This window comes from Sinocyclocheilus anshuiensis, unplaced genomic scaffold, assembly GCF_001515605.1.
Source record: "Sinocyclocheilus anshuiensis isolate Anshui unplaced genomic scaffold, SAMN03320099.WGS_v1.1 scaffold785, whole genome shotgun sequence".
NCBI lineage: Eukaryota > Metazoa > Chordata > Actinopteri > Cypriniformes > Cyprinidae > Sinocyclocheilus > Sinocyclocheilus anshuiensis.
The window spans coordinates 509584-534330 of record NW_015536502.1 but is presented as its reverse complement, the minus strand read 5'-3'; the positions used below and the strand labels follow the sequence as shown (position 1 = coordinate 534330).

The following is a 24747-nucleotide window of genomic DNA, read 5'->3' as shown; positions in this document are numbered from 1 at the left end:
TAATTTATTGTAAATTAATTATTTATTGTTTTGTAATTTATTCCTGTGATGGCAAAGCTGAATTTACAGCAGTAGGGTTTCCAGAATTCAAAGGAACAGCATTTATTTGAAATACAATATTTTTTGTAACAATGTAAACGTAACTGTCACTTTTAATAAATTGAATGCATCATTGCTGAATAAAATATTTCTAAAATTTTATTTAAAAAAATGTTCTCACCCCCAAACCTTTGAACAGTTGTTTATATTACATATACTATCATTTATTTTCACATATATTTTTGTAATTGTTTTTTATATCAGGAAAACTATGTGAGTGAAAAGCTGAATTGAAAAATGAGCATGCATTATAGTGTTCGGTTGTCTTTAGATAAACTGCATGCTAGTGTGCTCCTCATGTTAGGTTGCTATGTGCTGGGCAGAGCCGCTCAGCTGTTGAGATTAATTTCAAGAGATCTTTTTTTTGGTTGATGGGTCAGTCTTTCTTTCACTCTGCCAGTCTCTGTCTCTATGATGTTGGCGTTTGTATGAACATAAATGTTTGAAGATCCAAATGTAATTGAGGTTCAGTCCCCAACTTAACTACCAGTGTTTGGACAAAGTCATCTGCTCCTTACATGGTAATTAAGACACAATGCAGAGTAAAAGGACACATTATAGCATATGTTTTCACGTTTTAATGGTAACAGAAATTATACAAACACATCTAGTGCTTTACTGTTAATTAATTTGGCAACCCAACACACACTCATACACGCTCACATTTCGGAGCACATTTTTAATGAAAAAAATTCCCTCTTTTTTCCACTTACTCATTAACTACTTTCTATATCTGCATTATATATGCTTTTTTCCTTCCACTTCTCCACAGTTCCTGTGGTGAATTGCTGTTTTCAGTCCTCTTGGATACGGGTCGCTCCCTCCTCTGATACTGGACCTTCCCTCTTGTTCTCGCTAACCACCTCTGTGTAGGTCACATCTGGGCTAGATTTCCTGCCTTTGGGAGGAGTCACAGCAGGCTCCGCCTCCACGCCCTCTTGGCCCTCAGCGACTGTGCGTTCCTTCTTCAGTTTGATTTTGAATGATTCTTTATTGGGTGCTTTCTTAGCTATGTTTTCCTTCAGCCTCTCACTGCCCTGACGGATCTTCTCTCGCTGCTCAGGGGGCACGATCTTCTCACCCAAGGTGTTGATTTTGGTTCCGAGCGTTTGGCCCGTCTTACTAAGGCTGTCCTTGGTCTTGCTGAGGTTTTCCCGCGTCTTCTCACGGGTCTTGTTCATTTTCTCTTTGGAGAATGCAGCTTTGATGTTCTCGATGCCTTTTAACCCGCTCTGTTTCAGACGGGCACCCCGTGATGACTCTGCCTCCTCAACCACCATGTACTCTTCATCAGATGATAGGTCAGCAGGGATTTCATACTCATCTGGCTCCACCTCCAGGTTAGCAAGCCCCACCCCCTTGGGAGTCTTGGTGACAGCAACAGAGGGAACTTCAGTTTCACCCTGCAGTCAAACACAGAAAAGAGAGACCATTATTTAGCAGGAAAACACACTCTGACTTCACCTGCTCCTAGAAGGTCATGAGAAGAACTCTGTGCTGTTTGTGTGTATATAAAACTGTATGTAGTAACATTCATAAGGAAATTGCAGTTAACAGCTTTGCTGGAGGCCTGGATTTTTGATGCTTTCTTGCAACCCACCTAGATGCAAGAATCATGGAGCTGATTATCACACATTAATTAAAATTTTTCTTTTATTTTTTTTAACATTGACACATAAATGCGCTCCTACATTTCAGGTGCCGAGTTATGGTGTAAAATCTTGGTCCAGTTACAAAATACATTTCAAATACTTAATTGTCTTCAACTGTTTTTGCCCAAACAGTGAAAGTCAGTGGAGTCCCAAACAACATTGGACCCCAATGACTTCCATTGTATGGACAAAATGAGGCAATCTTCAGATCAAAATGTCTTTTTTTGTGTTCCACAGAAATGAAGGTGAGTAAATAATGACATAATTTTCTTTTTTGTCTGAATTATCCCTTTAAAGGGTTAGGTCACCCAAAAATGGAAATTCTGTCATTAATTACTCAGCCTCGTGTTGTTCGAAACCCGCAAGACCTTCGTTCATCTTCGGAACACAATTTAAGATATTTTTGATGAAATATGAGGGCTCTCTGACCCTCCCATAGACAGCAAGGTAACTACCACGTTCAAGGTCCAGAAAAGTACTAAGATGATCGACAAAGTAGTCCGTGTGACATCAGTGGTTCAACTGTAAAGTTACGAAGCTACGAGAATACTTTTTTGCGCAAAGAAAACAAATATAACGACTTTATTCCACATTTTGTCTCTACTGCGTCACTTGTGGACGCGCGTTAACGACAGTATCATGACGCGATTAAATTGTGTTCCGAAGATGAACGAAGGTCTTTACGGGTTTGGAACAACACGAGGGTGAGTAATTAATGACAGAATTTTCATTTTTGGGTGAACTAACCCTTTAAATACAGTTTACCCATTTATTTTCAGCTGTTACTTTTTGGAAGGTTCGCCATGATGCATATAAGATGATATGTTCAATGTTACATTGCATGAAAAAGTTGAAAACTGGTTAAAATCAACAGTTCCAATTTAAAAGTAGGTTTTTGTCAGTCCATCTGAAGGTTTGTGAAGTCAAATCTTTAAAAGTTATTCAGATATCAACCATATTCTGTCTTTTTTTTTAGAAATGATGTCTACAATAATCTGTACTTTTTAGGGGTGTAACGGTACACGTATTCGTACCGAACCGTTTCGGTATTTTTTTTAAAGTTGAGTGTTGATCATCTATTTAAAAATAAATAGTAATTAAATTTAAGTTTGGGTTAAGTTGTTAGGCCTAATTGTAACCTTATAATGTAAAAGGGCTCCCTATAGTTTTAAGCATAAGCTGAGGTAGATTTTTATCACTAAGAACATTTAAACTATAACTGAATGTATTTAAAGAAAGAGCAACTTGTTCAGTAAACCATTTAAAAAAAAAAAGTTTTTCCCCCTGCTGTACCGAAATAATACCGAACCGTGACGTTAAAACCGAGGTACGCACCGAACCGTCATATTTGTGTACCGTTACACCCCTAGTACTTTTACATTTAGGTGCACAGAAATTCTGATCACATACATTTTCCAATCATTTTAAGTTTTTGTGTTTTTAGTTAAATTTTGAGTGCTGATCTACTATTGTGATATCATCAATTTCACAGTTACAGTATGTTTACATAACATCAAAACAAATCATACTGTGGTTGGTCACTTTATAAGTCAGTTAGACAGTCTCTTCCTGTTTAAGTGGGCGGTTCTTGGCCTTAACAAGCAAAGGAGACTAGGTTTTATGTCAGTCTAAAGCCTGGTTACATGAGATGACCCTTCCCTGGAGGGAATTCTTGTAGTCTGTAAGAATGGATATCTATGTATGTGTATGTATAAACTCCCTATTCAGGGAATAGCCTTAAAGAGTCTATTCAGCTGTGTGTGCAGCTCTATATTAGGAAACCTCAGAATTACCACATACAAACACACACACTTATACTGACACACACACTCTAACAGCCTAATTTGTATTTTATTATGTCACATGTATTCTCTAAATATTAATATTGCACAACACAGTGAGGAGTCAAACAGAAAAATTTGCCAGCATTTGTGCATTGCTACTTAGAATAATTTAACTGAATCATCATTTGTGTCACTTGCAAACCATATAGTCAGGATTGGGGAACCAAATGTCATCTGGTGAAAAATGTAACAAAAATGTAATAGATCATTGACAAAACCACATTAGACAACTACTAATCTGTGATACTCAATATCTGTGGTTAAAGTGATAGTTTTCAAAAATGAAAATTCTGTCATCTTTACTCACCCTCGTGTCTCTCCAAACCTGATGTTTTTGGTTTGGAACACAAACGAAGAAATTTTGAAGGTAACCAGAATTTTGGGTCCCACTGACTTCAATAGCCATTTTTTGTTCATACTATGGAAATCACCTGAAACTGTTTGGTTACCAACATTCTACAAAATATCTTCTTTTGTGTTCCAGGGAGGGAAAAAAACAACATGAAGGTCAGTAAATGATGACAGAATTTTCATTTTTGGGTGAACTATCCCTTTAAGGCCCAGTGTCACTCTCTGTTTCTCTCTTTCTGGAAGTCTCTTGAATGGACAAATCAAAAATATCTTTATGTCACTCATCAGACATACTAACAGAATTACTTAGCCAATCATCTCTAAAAAGGAAATTCTCAAGTGTGCTATTGCTATGTGTGAGATTACAGTGCCAACTTGCTGTTAAATGGCAAAAGGATTGAGCCACACCCTCAATAACCCATAACACACATGCAGCGGTTGTTAGGAATGTGTTTACCTGATAGATAACAACCCTGAACTTGTTGCGGGTGAGCAGCTCATCTTGTGTAGTTTCCACTTTCTTCACACGCACATTCTGTTTCTCCACACGTGAGCGTACTTCTTTAACGTGCGCACTCACACGGCAGGCTTTCTGCAGCAGTTTGTCAACGGTTGTGGCCGTGGCGCCATGGTCGCGAGCTAGTTTGAGAAGCTCGGATTGGACGGCGCTCACCGAGCTTTCGAGCTGCTGCTGATGCTCCTCCATGCGCTGCTGGCTGGCCTGGACGCCATCGATGATCGTAGACACGCGTTCCAGCAGAGAGAGAATCGACAAGGCCGAGACAGGCTGCCCGGATTCATCCTCGACCCCCAGCATTACATCTCCTCTCTTTTCCATCTCCGATTCTCCCTTTCACACGTCCCTGAAAGTAAAGCTACTGGGCCAGAGATGGATAAAGGGCCAGACGGAATCAAACACACAGTACAGAGAGAAAGTGACACTCCAAGAGAGAGACCCCAGTGGAATCTGACAAACTCCACCCTGTTCACACACACAAATATAAATGCATGGATATAAATACAACTGTAAGAGGATACTAAGACATTTTTGGAAGCTGTATCACAGAAGCACTGGAAAGCCCCATTAATTCAAACATTCCCGTATTGTGTGCATGTGTTAGGGAAGCTTGTGGATATGCATAATATGTGTTGCTCTCTCAGCTTTGAAATAGCTAAAATGACAGTGACATTCATCTAGAGTGCAAATGTGTGTGTTTGTGTGATGAGGTGGACTTGCTTTTATAAATCCACCCCCCTTTGGCATACTGTCAACTCAACTGAAGCCAACAGCTGTGGAACGCACACACACACAGTGTAAACTGACCTTGGAGGTGTTTGGCATTGGTGTTTTGACCTCTGACCTCACATTCAGGCAACCTGACATTCGAAAACTACATCTCCCAGCATGCACTTTGAGCCTCTGAAGAAAATAGACTGACTAGTACATTAGAAATAAAAATACCCAGAAGATAAAGAAAAACACTAAAACAATTAAGTTTTCCTTTAAAGGGGTCCTATTATGCTCTTTTACAATGTCTTGAATTTGTTTTGGGGGTGTACTAGAACATGCTCTCATGCTTGGTGGTTCGAAAAACGCATTATTTTTTACATAATTTACATTATTACAATACCTTTCTCCCCAGTCTGGCACAAACGACTCGATTAGTTCCGGGTTTGATGAACGCCCGCCTTCCGAAAAACAAAATGTGTTAAATAAAAATACGAATTCAAATTTCCGTAGGCGGGAATTATTTTAATGATATTCTAATGGGCCGCTTTGTGATATCACAAAACCCCGAAAACAAATGCTGTAGTCCAAACGAGCCGTTCGTTGTAGTTCTTGAAAAGGGATTTAAAAAAACCCCGAAATATCTCCCTTTGGAGTGGACTTTGAGATTTGTAAGTTTGAAGATCTTTTTTATGCCCAAACATACACACTACACACTGACTAAAATTCAAAAAGTGAAAAAGCATAATACGACCCCTTTAAACTCACTTTATAAATGTTTACAGATTTGACATGCAAAATTATACAGACCTTCTCATAATAGCAAGTGATCAAATCACTTGATTTATAAACTGACTTTATAAGACAATGCACAGAATAAAGATAAATGCACAGAATTTCACAGTCACACATTATGAAAACCCGCTTTACAAGGATTCAGTTGTAAGGGGTTTGTTTTACTTGGATTGTGCTGCTATAAAACCCCTTTTCTCTCTGTTTCCGAAATTAAAAGATTGTTATGTTTTTCCCAACTTCATCCACCTTATTTTTCTACACGGAAGTAAACTATTTTCTGTTAATGTGCATTTCTTCTGATATTAGCCACTATTTGTAAAAAACTAGAAGAATAACAAAGTGCAGTTAAACTGTAAAAAAATATTTGTGCTACAAACCAGTGTATTTACGATTACAATAATACATTAAAAAATATGATAACAAATACTGGTTTGCAATATCAAGCAGCATAAATGGACTGTTTTTGCACAGCTAAAATAACTGGAAGTGTCTGACACTAGAAGCCTTGCACATTCAAATTACAAAAATTGGACTATTGTAATGGTCTTCGCACCAGCCTTCCCAAGAAGACCATTAGACAGCCGCAGCTCATCCAGAACGCTGCTGCCAGAATTCTGACAAGAACCAGAAAATCTGAGCATATCACACCAGTCCTCAGGTCCTTACACTGGCTTCCAGTTACATTTAGGATTGATTTTAAAGTACTTTTACTCGTTTATAAATCACTCAATGGCCTAGGACCTAAATACATAGCAGATATGTTCACTGAATATAAACCTAACAGACCACTCAGATCATTAGGATCGAATCAGTTAGAAATACCAAGGGTTCACACAAAACAAGGGGAAAGCTTTTAGTTATTATGCCGGCCGCAGGTGGAATCAGCTTCCAGAAGAGATCAGATGTGCTAAAACATTAGTCACATTTAAATCCAGACTCAAAACTCATCTGTTTAGCTGTGCATTTAGTGAATGAGCACTGTGCTACTGATTGCACTGTATTTTATGTATAATCTTTTTCTGTTCTTAACTGTTTTCATTCATTTTAAATCAATTTTAGTTTATTTTAAAAGTGTTTTATTATTTATTTATGATTATTTTAATTCCTTTTATGTAAAGCACTTTGAATTACCATTGTGTATGAAATGTGCTTCATAAATAAACTTGCCTTGCCTGACAGAGCACATATGTTCTTTTATTATTCTAAAAATGCAAAAGAGTTATTTTTGGGTTAGACTGTATATCCTCATAAATAGCTAAATAAACACGAGCATATGTGTGTGAGATTTGTTGCTGGGCGTGTGTGTGTGTTCAGACTATGTTTGGCCACACCATGGTCATTAGTAGCCTACATGTATAAACTTTATCAGCATCTGGATAAATACAGACGAGCTACCCATGTTATAACGTGACCGTTTTAACTACTAGTATAGGTCATCAAGACAAGTAAGGTCAAGATTTTCAGAACAATTCACTTGGTTAACTCTCTGTCAACAACAATTGAAACCCTCATCAAATATTTACAATGTTAAATACTGTTTTGGTAGGTTTGACTCGAGATGAATCAGACAAATGTGTGGTCATGTGACTACTTCTAAACCAATATCAGCTTTATTTAGTCGCCCAGAGTAAGATTTAGTCGCATATGCGAGTGATTTACTCGCAATGTAGAGGGTTGAATCTATTGAATTTATATCAGTTGTTAACTGTTTAGTTGTTTTTGGTAAATAAAATAAATCTTTTCATTTTCACACAAATTGTAGTGAGAAAATTAAAATATATGTTTTTGTTTAGCTTTTGTTTTCATTCATTCTCTATTTCAGAATTGTAATGTTGACATTGTGGTATTACAGCATTGTGGCAATAACGGTAATATTTTTTTTCTTGTTTTAGGATGCCAGTATGATTGGCTGGTGGCCACACCTCTTTCCAGTGATGTCACTGACATTGCTGTGGGCATGTTCACTGAGTGCAGGTTCAGATAGCAAGTGCATGGCCATGAGACTGATGGTCAGATGGCAGAACAGGCACAACAGCGCCACCTACAGGCTCTGTTTGCCAAGTACGGGCAAAATGGTAGTATCTCCTTAGAAGGAGGATACAACCTACTAAAGGGGGTGGGGCTGGACCGCATCCGAAAAGTGATGGTGCATCACCATGGCTATGGACATAATCATACGCATGAGCATGATCACACGCATGTTCATGTAGACAAACTCACCACACGCACACATCCTGTCACCAGCAAGAAGGGGGGTATTGACCATAATGTGGAAAAGGGTGACCCCGTCCCAAAAGCGAAGCCTGATCCCGCCTCTGGGAAGAAAAGCCAATCGGATGCTCGTCACAATCTCTTCATGAAGATGAATCAGGACTTGACCACAACTTTGGCTACGCCATCCTATGTCACAAAATCACGGCGGACCAATCGTAGTGCTGACTATGATTTAACGCAGGATCACGCCCCATTTAACTCCACCCAGAGCAATGTAACACACTCTAACCACACCCACCAGACTGAGGACACACCTGCCCATACGCACGATGACCATGATCAGCATGGACTTGACCATACAAGCCTAGCGGTACAGTTACATTATTATTTATTTATTTACATTTTATCTAATATCTAATCTATTTTTTATTTTATTATAACCTTTTAATTTATTTCTTTTTACATTTCTTACACTGTTTTTCTTTAAACCTTTCCAAAGACTCTTGAAAATCCATGGCATACTCCGCACACAAAAGTCCTGTCTTTTCTCTTTCAGTGTCAAAATGCCTCCACAATCCTGCAGTCACATGGCATGACAAAGGAAATGGGTGTCTCTGTCAAGGACTTCAGTTACCTGTGCCCTGCCCATCTCATGCAGATTGATTCCAATTCTTGCCTCCTGCACGCTGAAGAGCATTCAGGTGAGCTTTTGAGGATGTGATTTACATAAAGTTGTGTTTTTGTGTCACAGTTGCAATAGTTGATCAGCAGAATCTGTATAAAAATTAACTTTTTTCCAGATAATTCCCATCATCACAACCAACACCACCACCATCATCATCATCACAATCATCATCTGCATAATCACACTAATGGCAGCAGAAGCCCAAGGAATGCTTCGATTAACATTGGTAAGTATGTGTTACTTAATATCTTTTAGTTCTAGATATAACAAGGCTAAGTTGCATATTCATTATGTTTATGTTATGATAATTGTCTTCCATTGATGCAAATTACATTTTATATTAGGCAAATAGCCAGTCACCTGAGCAAGTAGGTTCAGCCAATGAAATCATAGCTTTACTTTTGGTTTAGATAAACACACAAACTTGGGGATGCACAATCAGGGGCTGATAATTAAGTATCATTTTATGGTTGATAACTGATAAATGGACAGTATTAAATGGGTGGTTCACTGTTTTTTTTCTAGGCTTGATTGTGTTAACCTTCCCAGGGCAGTACCTTGCCTCACCGACTAAAATCAGAGCACCCACTACGGAGACGGCACCAGAGGTAAGGGGGCACAGTGACCGAGGTGGCCGGGCCGGGCCCCCTCAGCCCACCCCCCGTGGCGCCGACGCTGCTCATACTTTTAGATATGCTGTTGTAAATGCTATTGCTTCTGTTAGCTTTTAATGTACAGTTTTATTGTGAATCCATTAGAATCGTTAGAAGACAGAATCGCAATTCGTATATGAACAGATTTTTACGTGCACCTCTACTTTTCTCTTCCTCTTCTGTAAAGCAGCTGCTGCCTTTTCCCGAGGGCGGGGTTTATCTGGGTTTGTGATGTCGAATTTTAAAAGACAAGATATCTCCGTTTGCATTGAACTTTCAGCTTCGTAACTTTGCAGATATTGTTTATGCTCAAACAGCAACATTACACACTAACTAACGTTAAAAAAGTGAAATCGCAATGAACCACCCCTTTAAAATTCTATACTATTTGACTAAATGCTTTAAAAATAAAACACTAAAATCAACCGGTATGAATTACTACACATTCATTTAATAAATTTGTGTGTGTGTGTTTATGTTACAGCTTGGGTAGGAGGATTTCTCTCCATTACTTTGATCAGTTTACTGGCATTAGTTGGTGTGGTTTTGATCCCACTCATGAACAGAGTTTGCTTCAACTTGGTAGCCCTTGCAGTGGGAACTCTCAGCGGAGATGCTTTTCTCCACCTCATACCACATGTAAGATACAAACTTGCATTCAAATTTAGTACTGTTGTTTTTAAGGCCTAATGTTTGTGTCTTCAGTGTCACATGATCCTACAGGAATCTGTCTAATATGCTGATTTGGTGCTCAAGAAATATTTCTTAATATTATCAATGTTGAAAACAGTTGCTCTGCTTAATATTTTTTGTGGAAACCATAGTGCATTTTTTTCAGGATTCTTTGATGAATAGAAAGTTCAAAAGAACAGCATTTATTTGTAACATTATAAATGTCTTTTACTGTCACGTTTGATTAATTTAATGCATACCAGCTGAATTAAATTATGAATTTCTTGAATTTTTTTTTTTGTTAACTAAGCCCAAACATTTACATACACTATACACGTAGTCTATACATGTTTTTCTATATTCTGCAAGATTTTTTTATTGACCTTTGATTGGCACCTGTCAGTCTCAGGGTCATCACCAGCATGGCCACCCTTGAGCACCATCACCACAGTGAAGAGGTGGAAGAGGATTCCCTTCGGCCTGTGTGGATAGGGCTCACAGCTCTGAGTGGAGTCTACATCATGTTCCTCATCGAACACTTCCTGACCCTCGGCAAAATGTACAAAGACAAAAAACAGAAGGTCAGCAAACCTCTCCTTTGAACCTCTCTCACTGTACGGCATAGGACCGCCGATTAGGAGCCACGATCATAGAAATCGCCACGATTGTTTCACGATGGCAATTTTTCGTCTAGGACAGCCGGAAATCGTGCAGTGTGTCTAATTAATTAATAGCATTAATTCCCTGAATGTTTTAATGTCGTTTCTTGAATTTCTGCAATTTAAAGTATTATCTCTGTGTTTGTAGGTGCAGAAGAGGGTTGATCTCGCCACAGAAGTTTTGGAAGCTGAGAAACTGCCATCATTAGAAGACAATGACGTCAAAACAGTTAACGGTAACTTCACTTTTTGTTGATGCTTGTAAATGTTTATGCAGTCAAAATGAAATTGTCGTACATGATTTAGATTTTTCTGTAACATCAGCTGCTGAAACGAATGGTGGAAGCACATGTGGGCGGGGCATTGCAGAGGAAGAGGAGGTGATGTTGAGCTCTACAGTGACATGGATTGTGAAAACAAATGCCACTCCCACTTCCATGACACTGTTGGCCAGTCAGATGAGTCATCATCATCACCATGACTATCACCACATACTGCATCACCACCACTCCCAGAACCACCACCCGCACATACACACGCACAGACACACACACTCCTACTCGCTCCAGCACTTCCAGCAGGCTGGCGTGGCCACACTCGCCTGGATGATCATCATGGGAGACGGTCTTCACAACTTCAGTGACGGACTTGCCATTGGTAAAATTTACACACACATAAAACAAATAAAACCTTAGATTTGCAATACAAGTGTAAAAAAGTTGATGCATGTATGTGCATGCATATATACAGGTGCATCTCAATAAATTAGAATGTCGTGGAAATTCACAATTTGATTTGAATTACTGAAATAAATGAACTTTTCCACGACATTCTAATTTATTGAGATGCACCTGTACTGTGCATTTAATAAAACTGATATGTGCTTTTCAAATTGAATCAAATGTTTATCACAAAAAATGCACACAAAGGCTTTTTCATACACGGCTTTGGAACAGCATTTACAGATTATGTGCAATTTTGTATTTCAGGGGCAGCATTCACAGAAGGTTTGTCCAGTGGTCTTAGTACCTCAGTTGCTGTGTTCTGCCATGAGCTTCCTCATGAGCTTGGTAAGACATTGTCTGTTATCATGGTGACAGTTTTGTTTGACTTTAGAAATGAATCAGTATTCAGTATGGAATTGACTAAGGAATCAGAAGTCAGGTTGTTGTCCATCAAACTTTTAAATGTTTTTTATTTTTTCAACACACCTGCCTTATCCTCCTCTTTGATGCAGGTGATTTTGCGGTCTTGCTGAAGGCGCAGGCCATCCTGTATAATCTGCTCTCAGCCTTGATGGGATATTTGGGCATGATCACAGGCATTCTGATCGGTCATTATGCTGAAAATGTTGCCACATGGATCTTTGCTCTCACGGCTGGGTTATTCATGTACGTCGCTCTTGTGGACATGGTGAGTAGCACAGAAAAATAAATTCTGTGATTGAGGAGAGCAGAATTAAAAAAGACATTCTACTAGAAATATTATCTTCAGCTGGGTTATTATTGTTATCTAAAACTAATAAAACATTTTGTTAATTGAAATACAGCTGAAATAAAATGGAATTTAATTGAATGAAGAGCTAAAATTAAACTGAAATAATTTTAAGTTGAAGCACTAAATTATTGTCGAAATAAAAACTAAAACTGAAATATAAATGAAACAAAAAAAACCTAACAAAATTCATAAATTCAAATGAAAACTTAAAATATAAAACACCAATTCAAAATATTAATAAAAACCGATGTTGTATATAAATAATTCCAAAATAACACTGTTCCTCTTTATCTTCAACACATACAGTTGATCTAATTATATGTATTTTTAAGGGAAAATATTGTTGTAATGTGAATAAAACATTGCAACGTACACATTGTGGTCCTCTGTGTTTATCTAGTTGAAACTGTGATCTCTAAAATTGACTTTTTGTGTGTGTGTGTGTGTGTGTGTGTGTGTGTGTGTTTTGAAGGTACCCGAGATGTTACACAATGACGCAAGCGAAGCAGGCTTCAGTCACTATGGCTTCTCCCTCCTGCAGAATGCTGGGATACTCCTGGGCTTCGCCATCATGCTTATCATTGCTGTTTTTGAGCACAGGATACAACTTGACATTGGCTTCTGACCTGAGGACCTTTTTCCATCACACCTCAAAAACATCTACTAATGTTGCTTTTTGACCCTAAATGTTGCTTACCTGGTGTCCACCTGTTGAAATGAGATCTTGTTTAATCTGTGAAATGGCAGCACTTTAATATGCATGAATAATTGTCATCTTATTTGTGGCTTGAAGTAAAAAAGTATTTACGAGTGTTGACTGTTACAATCTCAGTATAAAAGCAAAACCTGAGCCACACTGAGAATGTGGAGGTGTTTTATTTGTTTGTTACACAGTGTTGTACAGTAGCTATTGAAACGAGTTACATTTGTTCATTTTTGCACATGCTGTCCCTCTAACATTCCAGTAAAGTATTGAGTGTCCCATGATGCCTTTGTCTGATTTCTGTGTCTAAACTGTATTTGAACTTGCCATTTACTATATCAGCAGAGTATATAGTGTATATAGTCTAATAGTATTGAAGCAAATGATTATTCATTGTCAGATTTGATAATTCAAAAATATCTGAAAATCTTACCAAACTTTTGAACATCAATTTGTTTATTCCATATACATTTTATGACTGTTCAATAAGGGTTTAAAATAAACTAAAATAGCAGAAACAATTACCTTTTAATGTTCAATGCTGAAATCAAGAAATGATTAGTCTAGATGAGCTGCAGTGCATGAAATCCAGTTGACTTGCATGTGCAGCCTTTGCCACTTTGAGTTTATAATTGTTATTTACACCCAGTGACTAGATAAAATTGATTTATTAGAGGTAAGATGTTTGAAAAGTTGCTATTATGTAACAGTTGCATATACATAGAAGGCTGTTCACTGTAGTGCATCAAACCCTGATTCAAACTGCAGTGTATAGCTGTGAAAAAAATGAAAGCAAGATACCCAAGCAAAGAACAGAAAACAGTCACTCTCTATTCATTTAGTCCATTCCTCCCTCTTCATGTTGTCCCGTTTTTTTGGTTCTGTATTTGAAAGTGATTGGATTAACGGGTGGCATGATGCCCAGACCAGCACGGCTGTTGTCTAGCATCGCCTCCTGCTGGTTCTCCGGCAACTGCATTTCACACATGAGCAGAGTCACACACACAAACTGCTTCAGCTCATTCATCGCGAAAAAACGCCCTGGACACTGTGTGGCTCCGGAGCCGAAAGGCATACGATAGTACCGGACCTTCTGGCCACATTTATAAAAATCTGTTTTTTCCCTCCCGTCCTCCACAAAACGGTCAAATTGGAAGCGCTACAAGAAATCGCACAGAAAAGACATCTCAATAAATGAGTTTTCTAACAATAACTTAGTATGTTTAAAATGAGGTCCACTAGGTGGATCTAGGGCAGTGATTCTCAACCTTTTTTGACTTCCAAGTCCCCCATTGTCCAAAACAATATTCAAAGGCCATGACTTCTTATTATTTGAGATTTAATGGATGAGTAATACATTGTAATTTATTCCTGTGAGGGCAATGCTGAATTTTCAGCAGTCATTACTCCAGTCGTCAGTGTTCCATGATCCAGAGACCCACAGAGAAAGAAAGAGGTGCAGTAGAGGATGTAGAGAGAGGATGCAGGTTAGCAACATTGCGTTGCCGTCTGCGTGTGACCTTAGAGCGTTGTCGAGAGACAACCGGAATGGTTTGGAAACACATGATAGAGGTGGAAAAGAGAGGACAGAAAAGGAGAGTGTGTACAGGGAAGAGCAAAAATATACTTAAGTGCCTTGGCGATTTCGTTGCTCGGTGAAGTCGCGCAGGTAAAGTCGCAGGTCTTTACACTCGTTGGTCTTTACACAAGGAGGCCTGAACGCTTCCGCTGATGCTTCCGCGTCAGCGCACAGACATCAGATAAATACACAGTCTAAGACACTAAAGTGAAAACAGCTGTGGCCGCCTTCTAATTAGCACAGCCAATAGTCTATAGCAGGGCAATTCCTCAAATCGAAACTACAGTTCGCACTTAAACGCAGGAAGGGAGCAATTAAATTACACGCGCTCCTTCTTAGCCGAGGGCAATTATTATAATTACCAGAAAGTGCAATCAAAAATACAAACGCAAACAAAAATATAACGTAGAAATAGGCAGAAAACGAAATATTCCTTCCTAGCAGCAAGTAATAATTCCAACAGCAGATCTATAAACAAGTATTACGCAGGACACTCACGTGCAGCCGTCTGTCTCTTCTGTTGACTAATCGCTTTAGAAATCATTACAATATGCTGATTTGGTGCTCAATTATTATTGGTTCTCAATTATTAATAATAATTCCTATTATTAGTATTTTTGTGGAAGTCCAGATACATTTTTTTCCCAGCGTTCTTCCATGAATGGAAAATTCTTAAGAACAGAATTGACTAAAAAACTGAAATGTTTTGTAACATTATAAGCCTTTACTTAGTCTTTACTTTTGATAGATTTAATGCATCCTTGCTGAATAAAAGTATTATTTTCTTTTTTTTCTTTCTTGAAGTCATACTCTCCCTAAACTTTTGAATGGTAATGTATTGCAGTTTCCACAAAAATATGAAGCAGCAAAAATTGTCTTCAGCATTGATAATAATTGCTGAGGCCCCCTGGTTGAGAATCACTGATCTAGGCAGCTGTAAATGCATGTTACCTGAGGCTGATCATATATTTCAGGGTCAAGGTGTGTGCTTTGTGGGTAAAGAGCAACCATGTCATCTTTTCGCAGGTTGATTGAATGCTGGGCATCCAGACGCAAACAGAAATCTTCCTGAACTATACGGATGTTCATTGATACAGAGGAGAGACGTAAACTCTCATTTATTGAACTCTCTGCACAGAGAAAAACACAGTATGAATTATTGAAAACTGGCATAGTAACTCTAAATCTATTGCACTATTTAGACGATAATTGATATGTTTGATGGGTTACTATGTAAGAATGCACATGTTACCCAGGTTAACCATCTGTTCTAGCTGTTGTCGTGTAATTGTGATGTCCTCTTCAAAGATCAACTTCATGTTCTTCTCTCCAACCACATTGATAATCTCTGCTCTCACTGCTTCAAGGGCTTCAGGGCAGGAGATGAGGTGGTAAAGACACCAGAAGGCTGCTGGGATGGTGTTTCCCATTGCTGCCCACAGCATGGCAAAATGATGCGCTATGGACAAAGAAAGAAAGAAAGCTATGTGTGTGTGTGTGTGTGTGTAAACCACTGGGCATTGGTCCAACACAGTCATGATGAGCATTCACTGCTCATGCACATCCTGCTTCCACATTTCATCAGACAGAAACTGATGGCAAAAAGCCCCTTTAAGACAAGTCAATTTAGTCAGAAATCAGGAGTCATCTTGGCAACACCCCAGGGCAGGAATTTAAAGGGGTCATATGATGCGAATTCGACACAATTCAAATTCGTTACAAGCTCTTGGTGCATAAAGAAGATCTGTAGTTGCAAAGACTAAAGTCTCAAATCCAAAGAGATATTCTTTATAAAAGTTAAGAGTCAACCACTCCTACCTAAAATGGCTTGTTCTAACACGCCCCCACATGTCTACGTCACTGTGTGGGAAGATTTGCATAACGCCGCCCAAATTTTCACGCAAAGAAAGAAGGCGTAACTTTGATTCTCGCTGTAGTATTGTTGCTGCCGCACACACCAATGACTGTGAAAATAAAAAAATAGTGTGCTTGTGATATATATATATATATATATATATATATATTGCTTTTTATTGACCAATATTATTTGTCATGTTTTATTGTCAATCTGCAGCACAAAACAGACAGCGCAACTAGTGAAGTCCTTTTTGAATGTGCCCTGAACATTCAAATAGTCCAGGTTTTTAAAATGTTTTTAAAACATTCTGCAAACGTAGGGGAAACATTCTATTTTATATTTTTAAACATTATGAGAATGTTACTTTTGAATGTTCTCTGAACATTCCAAAACAAGTAGTTACATTTAAGCGATGTACAAATGTTTTTGTGATAACATTTTGAGAGCATTATTAAACACCAATTCACTTTAAACAAATGTTCTATTAAGGTTCAGGGATGCAAACTCATCATGGGTGAAAAAGGTGACAAAGACAAGCACATCACCCCTCCCCCCCAACAAAATAAAACCTTACATTTTTTAAACAATTATAATAATTTAAAGCATTTATTATTATTTTCTAACTAAGCCAAAAATTGTGAAGCCAAAATTCACTTTAAATGTTCACTTTCATTCATGAAGAAGAAGACAGGGGGAAAAAATGTCTCCTGGTGGAAAACAAATACTTATGATGAAAATGACATAAAATGACCATTATATCCAGTAGATGGCAGCAGACGATCACTCATTAGCTCAGTTGCCATTTCAACTCCCTAGTTTTTCTCACGTCTTACTTTTGGATTTATTATAAAATGACTATGAAGCATAGGAAGTGCAGGAAGTCACAAAGTCTTGTTTCATTTAGAAATAAGACAATTTAGAAATAAATAAATAATCCCAGACACCAACAGACTAGTAGGGTTAATTATTTAAATACTTAACTAGTTAACTACAAATTAAGTTAATTATTAATGGTATAATAATTAAATAATGCATTAAATATTTTGGCTTTTTTTAAAATTTAATTTACAAACTACATTTTTCAAACATTGCCTAAAAAAGGACACATAAAAAAGAGCTTTAAGTTATCTTTACCTGTAGAAGCTGCTAAAGGCAACACAGACTTGTTGCTGCTGTAGTTTTGTTACTCTGAATTTACTCACTTAAAGCACAGCTATGTTTTGACAGGCTTGTCAGATAGTTCGTTCCGTTAGTGTGTGTATGTGGGAGTCACCTGCTTTATCTCTGTCCTGAAGCGTGTCATATTGCTGGAACAGGTCCATCCGGGTCTGTATGAACTGGCATGGAGCCCTCCATTCTGCCATTCTTTGAGGGTAGAAAAATCCTATTAGCTTCTCACGAATTTCTTTGGTTTTTCCCAGCAATGCGATGGGCACACGGGCCATTAGTAAAGGGAAAATGCCATCAAACTTCTCAATGTCCTCTCGCAGCTGATCCAGATGCAGATTTGCTGAATGTCCATACAGCGTGTTAAACGTGGTCTGAAACATTACGCATTTACAAAACTCATATAGTTCTGCCTCTTGCCAATGTCCATCAGACCCAGACTCTTCACTGGACAGAAAACGGCATCGCAGGACCTGCTGCAAATTTCCCATCATGCTGAATGTGAGCGGGTCGAGGGCAGACCCCTGCAGCAAAGTGTAACTCCGCTGGATGCTGTCACTCATTCCAGGGAAGAGGCCACTCTGTAATGGTGAGTAACCGAATGTCCTGGATGCTGCACTGTCTGAAAACGTGTGGAAATCCAACTGTTTCCCGTGTTTGATCACAGACGGGTACAGAAAAGGATTCATTATGAATGTAATGTACCTTCCTAAAGAAATACACAAACATGAACAGGTATATGTAAGGCCATAATGATTTTTTTGTATCATTTTTGCATGATTTTAGTGGTTTTTATTAACATCACTATTATTCATAATCTGATCTAACCCTAAGGATTCCACAACTTGTAACTTGCCATTACCAGTTGGTGCTACTGACTTAAAATTCTCAAGTGGATAAAATAAAATAAAACTTAAAGGAGGGACAGTAAGTTAGTCAACAACCACCTACCCACATCCTTGTTTCAACATGCAAACAAAGCGGTTTTGAATCAATAGGATCTGTGCTCCAAAATAGCAAATTTTGATTCGTGAATGAATCGTTCTTTTGAGTTTAATCTTTTCAATTAATAATTTAAACCAGTTCATAATGCAGTCTACTTCAGACACGATGCCTTTGAAAATGCAGCTCTAAACGATCGATTAGAATTATATAGCAACTTCCCAGAACAAAGTACAAAATAATAATAATAAAAAGGTCCATGTTATTTGTCAACTATTCAAAAATTGCTATTCTCACAGTATCTTTCAGGATCTTTTTAATTACCATAACTATGTGAGCATGTGTTGCAAAATAACATTGTGTCTGAGAGGAAGAGCAAATGGAAACCTGTGTGCGCAAAATATGACAAAATGTCAGAAGACGTTATCATTTGAAAAAATTATTTGTGTATAATATTGCTAAGTAAATGACTGTGCATTTGTCATATACCTGCTATAAGTACAGTAAAAACATCTCCATGCTCCTGCTGTAGTTGTGAAAGAAACTGCTGAGAGCTTTTTCTGAATTCTAGAGCTTTTCCCAGGAATGGAATCCAGCCTTTAATCAGCAGAGGCTCACCGTCCTTCCTGTAACATGCACACACAATGTAAGAGTTTTTTTTTTTACATGCTTGTTTCAACAATGTCTGAGAGACTGCCATTCTATGTCATTATAAAATACTCTCTCAGACAAACAAAAACTCAAACAAACCCCAACCATCTAGGTCACCTGCTCTCTTGATAATGTTCTCTGTGGTAAAGCAGTGATATAATTGTGCTAAACAAAATTATTTGTTGCGTTTCAGTTTGTTTTAAATGCTAGTATTATTTTAAATGACAAAGCCAAGACTCATTTACTGAGAATACTATGTGATAACTTCTGTGATCTACTGCTAATGTACAACTCCCATGCCCTACTTTTCGAGTCCAACCAGGAAAGCATGGGGTGGCCCTTTGGGAATTAGTTCTACAAACTTCCTTTTGAGACTGCAGCTTGATAACTGAATATAGAAAACACACTGCAGCACATAGTGAATGAACAAGAAAACATTTCAGCCCATAGTGGGGTAAATTTCTAACTCAAAGCCTCGGCACATAAACAGGAAAATAAAAAAACCTCTGACCATCTGTGAAGTCCATGAACAATGAACATTGAAACACTGTGCAAACATAACCTTATTGTAAAGACAGGCATAGATTACCTGGAACAAAAGAGAAGCAAGGTAAAAACAGAACTACACCTCTTCATTCTTCAACTATACACAAATTAAGTACAGATATCAAATTTTCAAATTAACTTAACACTCTTGTGGTAATAGGCTACATGTAGTGTGCTTCAGTCATGTTGTAATACACATCCTTGTTTCAACATGCAAACAAAGCGGTTTTGAATCAATAGGATCTGTGCACCAAAATAACAAATGTCCGATTCGTGAATGAACCGATCTTTTCAGTCGAATCTTTTCAATTAACTATTTAAACCAGTTTACAATGCAGGTACGCATGGTCTCTAGTACGATCTACTTCAGATACGATGCTTTTGGGAAACGCTGCTCTGAACGATTGGAAAAATTATATTATAAAATATAATATATAATATATATATATATATATATACAATTATACAATTATATTTAAGATGACTTAATGTTTTATGAACCAAATCATGGCTGTTACAAATGGAACTGGAACCAATGAAATGATAAACATAAATAACATGTAATAAAATTATACCTCTACATATGGCTTTATTGGAACATTTTAGAGAACAGAGATGGCGTAATCGAGTCACTGAATCGGTTCGAATTGTTCGAAAGAAATTCTTATCCAGCTACCCATCACTGGAAGCCTTGGTTCCCCAAAAACCTTTCAGTAAAGAGTTCTTGAAAGAACGTGTTACAGTGTGAAGGACATTTTAATACTCTAAAGAACCTTTTTACACCATGAAGAACCTTTTGTGGACCACAGATGTTAAAAGTTCTTCATGGAACCATCAATGCCTATAAAGAATCTTTATTTTTAAGAGTGTAGCTTCATCTGCTTGGACAGTTCAGACTAATCATAAATCTGTTGATTCAGCATGTTTCAAATATAGGCCTACTTGAAATTTCTTCAAGTTAATTTCTTCAAATACTTGAACAAAATGCGTCTGCCTAATGATAAATACACGCTCCACATAGACACATAAGCACAATTAAACACAAACATTCATTTAAACAAAGTATTCATCCGTATTACAATGAATAAACATCGGCTACATGGCAACAAGCAGCAAAATAGTCAGAAAACTCACCGCCTGCGACTGCAGAAAGCGCAGAACAGCAGCACGGAGATAAAGCCCAGAAAGACCGTCAATAAACACTCCAACATTATTAAAGAGACTCTGAGTGGAAAACAAAAACCTAGAAGACTGGTCCGGAAAAAAAAAGGCTTCACGGTGCACTTCACGCGATAAGTCCAGGTTTTGCGAATGTTAGGCTACTTTAAAAGTGAAAGAATGCTTGTCATCACCGCACTATATTAAACATCAGAGTCCAATGGGAGATAAGACAAGAAATTAGGAGATAATACACGAACTGCGAGTGTCCAAGATTTTCAGAAAGTCACGCCCAGTGGAGGTCGCTCAATGACAATTAAACATTGCTCAACAGCCTACTTGTATTACTAACTGGCCCATTCAAGCTTTTCTAACACACACACAGCAGAGGAGACCTACCCACAGCCACTGCTGTTTATTGCCTGATATACACGCAGCAGCATGTTGAAGACACACCTCTTCTTGACTCAGTCCTGTTAAAAAACAAACAGACAGACAGACAGTTAGAATGATATAGTGATTCAAATATTACAATTTGCCTACCTATAAATGCAAATATAAATTTGTTTAAGAGGTTATTGTTTTATATATGTTTACAAAGTATTATTTAAAAATACTTTTACATAATGAAATAATTGTAAGTCATCTTTTGGCCTCTGTGGAAGTTTGCTCAGCAAACTGCTGGTCAACTGCTATCAACTAAATTATTGTCAATTAACCTCTTTAAGACCCGGAAAACATTTTAGGAAAAAATTAGTATTTGTTCATGTCATTACATTGTTTAGAGCATTGAAAAAAATGCAAAAAAATAAAATAGAAAATAAAGATATTTAAAAACTTTGTATAAAGATAATTCTCAACTATGTTATAACAGAATTATTTGAAATACCATTTTTCTTCATGCAAAATGTGTGTAAAATGGCTATAAACAGGTTTTCTCATTATATATAATGTATATAAACTAAAATCTAATTTGCATATTAATGTGTTTTTGGGGCAACATGTATTGAAAAAAGAAGTGTAATAATGGGAGTAATAACTGACAAGATTTTCATAATAATATATAATATTTCATAGGAATATTGAAATATATTTTCTTTCCCTATTCATTTGTTGTGTCTCCCAAAATGCGTAATAAACATGTCCTCGTTAGTCTCGGTGTCCTCATATGAGGAAATGTGTGAAATCAACGTCCTGTTTCGTAACAGAAAGTAATATTTTGATTTGGAACCCCATAACATTTTCCTGAGATGTTGATTTATGATACACAGTTTAAAAATTAGTCAGATTTAAATGATAATTACAAAACATTATCATATTTCCATAAGAGCGTCACTAAATTAATATCAGACATTTTTGAAGACCAAGGAGAGTGAGTGGTCATGGTGAAACATCCAAACATTTAGTATTTCTGAAAAGCCCTGAATGTGCTCTGTACAGGACAGAACTGTGGCGTGTATAGTCTCAGAGAAATTCACTAAAATATAATGTCTTCATATGAGGATGCAGGGTCTCAGGAGGTTAAGGAATAAATCCAAAATGTGCAGCATTAGAGGCCTCCACAAGAAGGGTTGAGAAACATTTTTACAAAACATTTATCACAGGGACAAACCTTTGAAACAACTTTGTTTCTTTGTTTCAACGTTGTGCATTGCTCATGTGACAGTGCCTGATTGAAAACAGAAGAATTCTCTTTATACAAAATAACTCTCTTTCTTCTCTCAGTCTGTGACTCAGTGTGTATGTATGCCAGCAGTGAGGCCTTCTGCTCCACACATAAAGGTCTCTCTGTTCGCCTGTTCTGTGGTTCTTTTTTCAGTGCTGCCAGTAAAGAAACACCAAAATAGCTTTCATAGTCTCCAACACTGCTTAACTCAGAAGATTGTTGTTGCTAATCATTTAATGGGGAATACAAATTTAAAGACAGACTTGGACTAGTGGGAGTGTTAGGGAAATCAATGACAGCGTCAAATGCTCAATTATCCACTGCATAAAGAATCATACAAAGGATGCTCTCCACAGCTTTATACAAATGTTTGATTTGACATCTTAAAAAGCACACACTTTAAAAAAGATTTTTCCAAGTTGAAAATGAAATAAAGATTGCTGGAGTACATTTTACAGGAAAATACTATTTCAGTCTCTCTACGTCAACATTTCATGTTTAATTTAATGTGTTCAATCACATTAAAAATGCTTAAATGCTTTTGGACAGAGAAAGAGCACATTCTGATAGTTGAATGGAGCACATATATGTACACAAAAAGGAATTAATGGTGATTAGCAGTCATCTGTGTTTTAAGTACAAAATACATTTGTTTCTTCTTAAAATGCATGTTCATGATTGCAAGAAATTAAGCCCTTATGTCTTTTTGTCTATGTCATAAACAGGATATATTTACCAATATTTAACAAGCTAAATTAAAGAAATGAAGACATTAACATCAACAAATAATGTAAACAACATAACATGATCAGCCTTAATTATATGGGATTATTATTGTTAGAATCTCGATACCACCAACATTAAGGATCAAACAGTCTCACACCTATTCCTGGATCTATCCAGAACGCAGGATAGAGAGGCTGAGTGAATGTGGTGTGGACTCTGTGAATGAGGGTCATTGGGTCAGAGACACGGTAGAAGGACAGTGTTCCTGCACCGTGATCCACATACACTCCTATTCTAGAGGAGCTGGAGACTACAGGGAGTGCAGTCATTACATTACTGTGATTACCAGAACTCACATTTGTCAATAAAGCACATCAAAGACCAGCAATGATTATTAGCTCCAATTCTACTTGCAGCACAGTCTCCCTTCCTGCCAATACTCTTATATGACACTGATATACTCAACCATCTATGTCCAGTCCATCCAACCTCCCAGTAACAGTGTCCACACACACACTCTCTGCATAACACCTGAAGGTAAGCATCAAATCTTTCTGGATGATCAGGATATGGCTGGTTTATCTGAGTGTCGGTAAACACTCTGTTCCCTTCAGACAGATAAAGGCGTTTATGTGCTGTGTTTGGGTCCAGTGTAAATCGCTGGAAATCTGATGGTGAAAGAATATAAAATCAATAAACTGAATCATCTGAATTTTAATCAATAATACAGCATGTTAGCTGAAACTCATATTGCATGTTTTCTTAAGTTGTAGGAATCAGACAGAGAAGACGTCTAGTTCAACTTTCAACAGTCAGTCACTATCAAAACATCTAGTTTTGGATACTTATTTGATTAATCAGTGTACTCCTGTGTTCTTCACAGTGTTTAAATGTACAGTAGCTTGTTTCTGTGTGTGTGTGTGTGTGTGTTGGGGGGGGCTCATCTGGTCACTTACATTGTAGGAACTCCTTCCTGCTCTCATATTCATGAGTGGGAATGATCTGTATGTATCTTACTAAGGAAACCAACAGACATCCTTGGTGAAAACATTTAATCAATTCCATGTTCATTTTAATGCACATTAAATTGATTGATATTTGACTTATTTCAGAAAGCATGCTTGTCCAGTATTTTACCTCTAGCAGATATCTTTTTTTTCTCCTCTCTGCAGAAATGCTCTAGTTTCTCTCTAAGATCAGACACAGATTTTCCAACATCATCAAAAGTGAGACGAGAACTGAGAGTGATGCTGGGCGAGTCTGTAGATCCAGGAGGAACAGAGAGAGACTGGAAACTCTACACAGACACAAAGACACAAGAGAAACACCAGCTAAAGACACAGAAACATTTGATAGAAACACAATCTCTGTACAACATGCTCTTCCCTTCCTGAAGACAAAT

General features: G+C 37.5%; 2 protein-coding genes and 2 pseudogenes across 2 annotated transcripts; 1 reads left to right on the top strand and 3 right to left on the bottom strand.

Moving 5' to 3' along the window:
• Positions 1 to 683: 683 nt before the first annotated feature.
• LOC107690354 (muscle-related coiled-coil protein-like) lies at positions 684 to 5315 on the bottom strand. Its single transcript, XM_016488659.1, has 3 exons — positions 5271 to 5315; positions 4404 to 4928; positions 684 to 1502 (listed from the first exon to the last, which is right to left on the bottom strand). The coding sequence occupies exons 2-3, from the start codon at positions 4782 to 4784 to the stop codon at positions 894 to 896; spliced, it is 990 nt and encodes a 329-aa protein (XP_016344145.1). The 5' UTR covers positions 4785 to 4928; positions 5271 to 5315; the 3' UTR covers positions 684 to 893.
• Positions 5316 to 7870: 2555 nt separating this feature from the next.
• LOC107690172 (zinc transporter ZIP6-like) lies at positions 7871 to 13291 on the top strand (annotated as a pseudogene).
• Positions 13292 to 13359: 68 nt separating this feature from the next.
• Positions 13360 to 21305, bottom strand: LOC107690180 (25-hydroxycholesterol 7-alpha-hydroxylase-like). Its single transcript, XM_016488430.1, has 6 exons — positions 20930 to 21305; positions 19088 to 19224; positions 17763 to 18365; positions 15884 to 16090; positions 15583 to 15761; positions 13360 to 14211 (listed from the first exon to the last, which is right to left on the bottom strand). Exons 1-6 carry the CDS (start codon positions 21004 to 21006, stop codon positions 13891 to 13893), a joined length of 1524 nt encoding a protein of 507 aa, XP_016343916.1. The 5' UTR covers positions 21007 to 21305; the 3' UTR covers positions 13360 to 13890.
• A 2174-nt stretch (positions 21306 to 23479) lies between these two features.
• The window catches only part of LOC107690269 (E3 ubiquitin/ISG15 ligase TRIM25-like), a 6973-nt pseudogene continuing 5705 nt past the window's right edge, over positions 23480 to 24747 (bottom strand).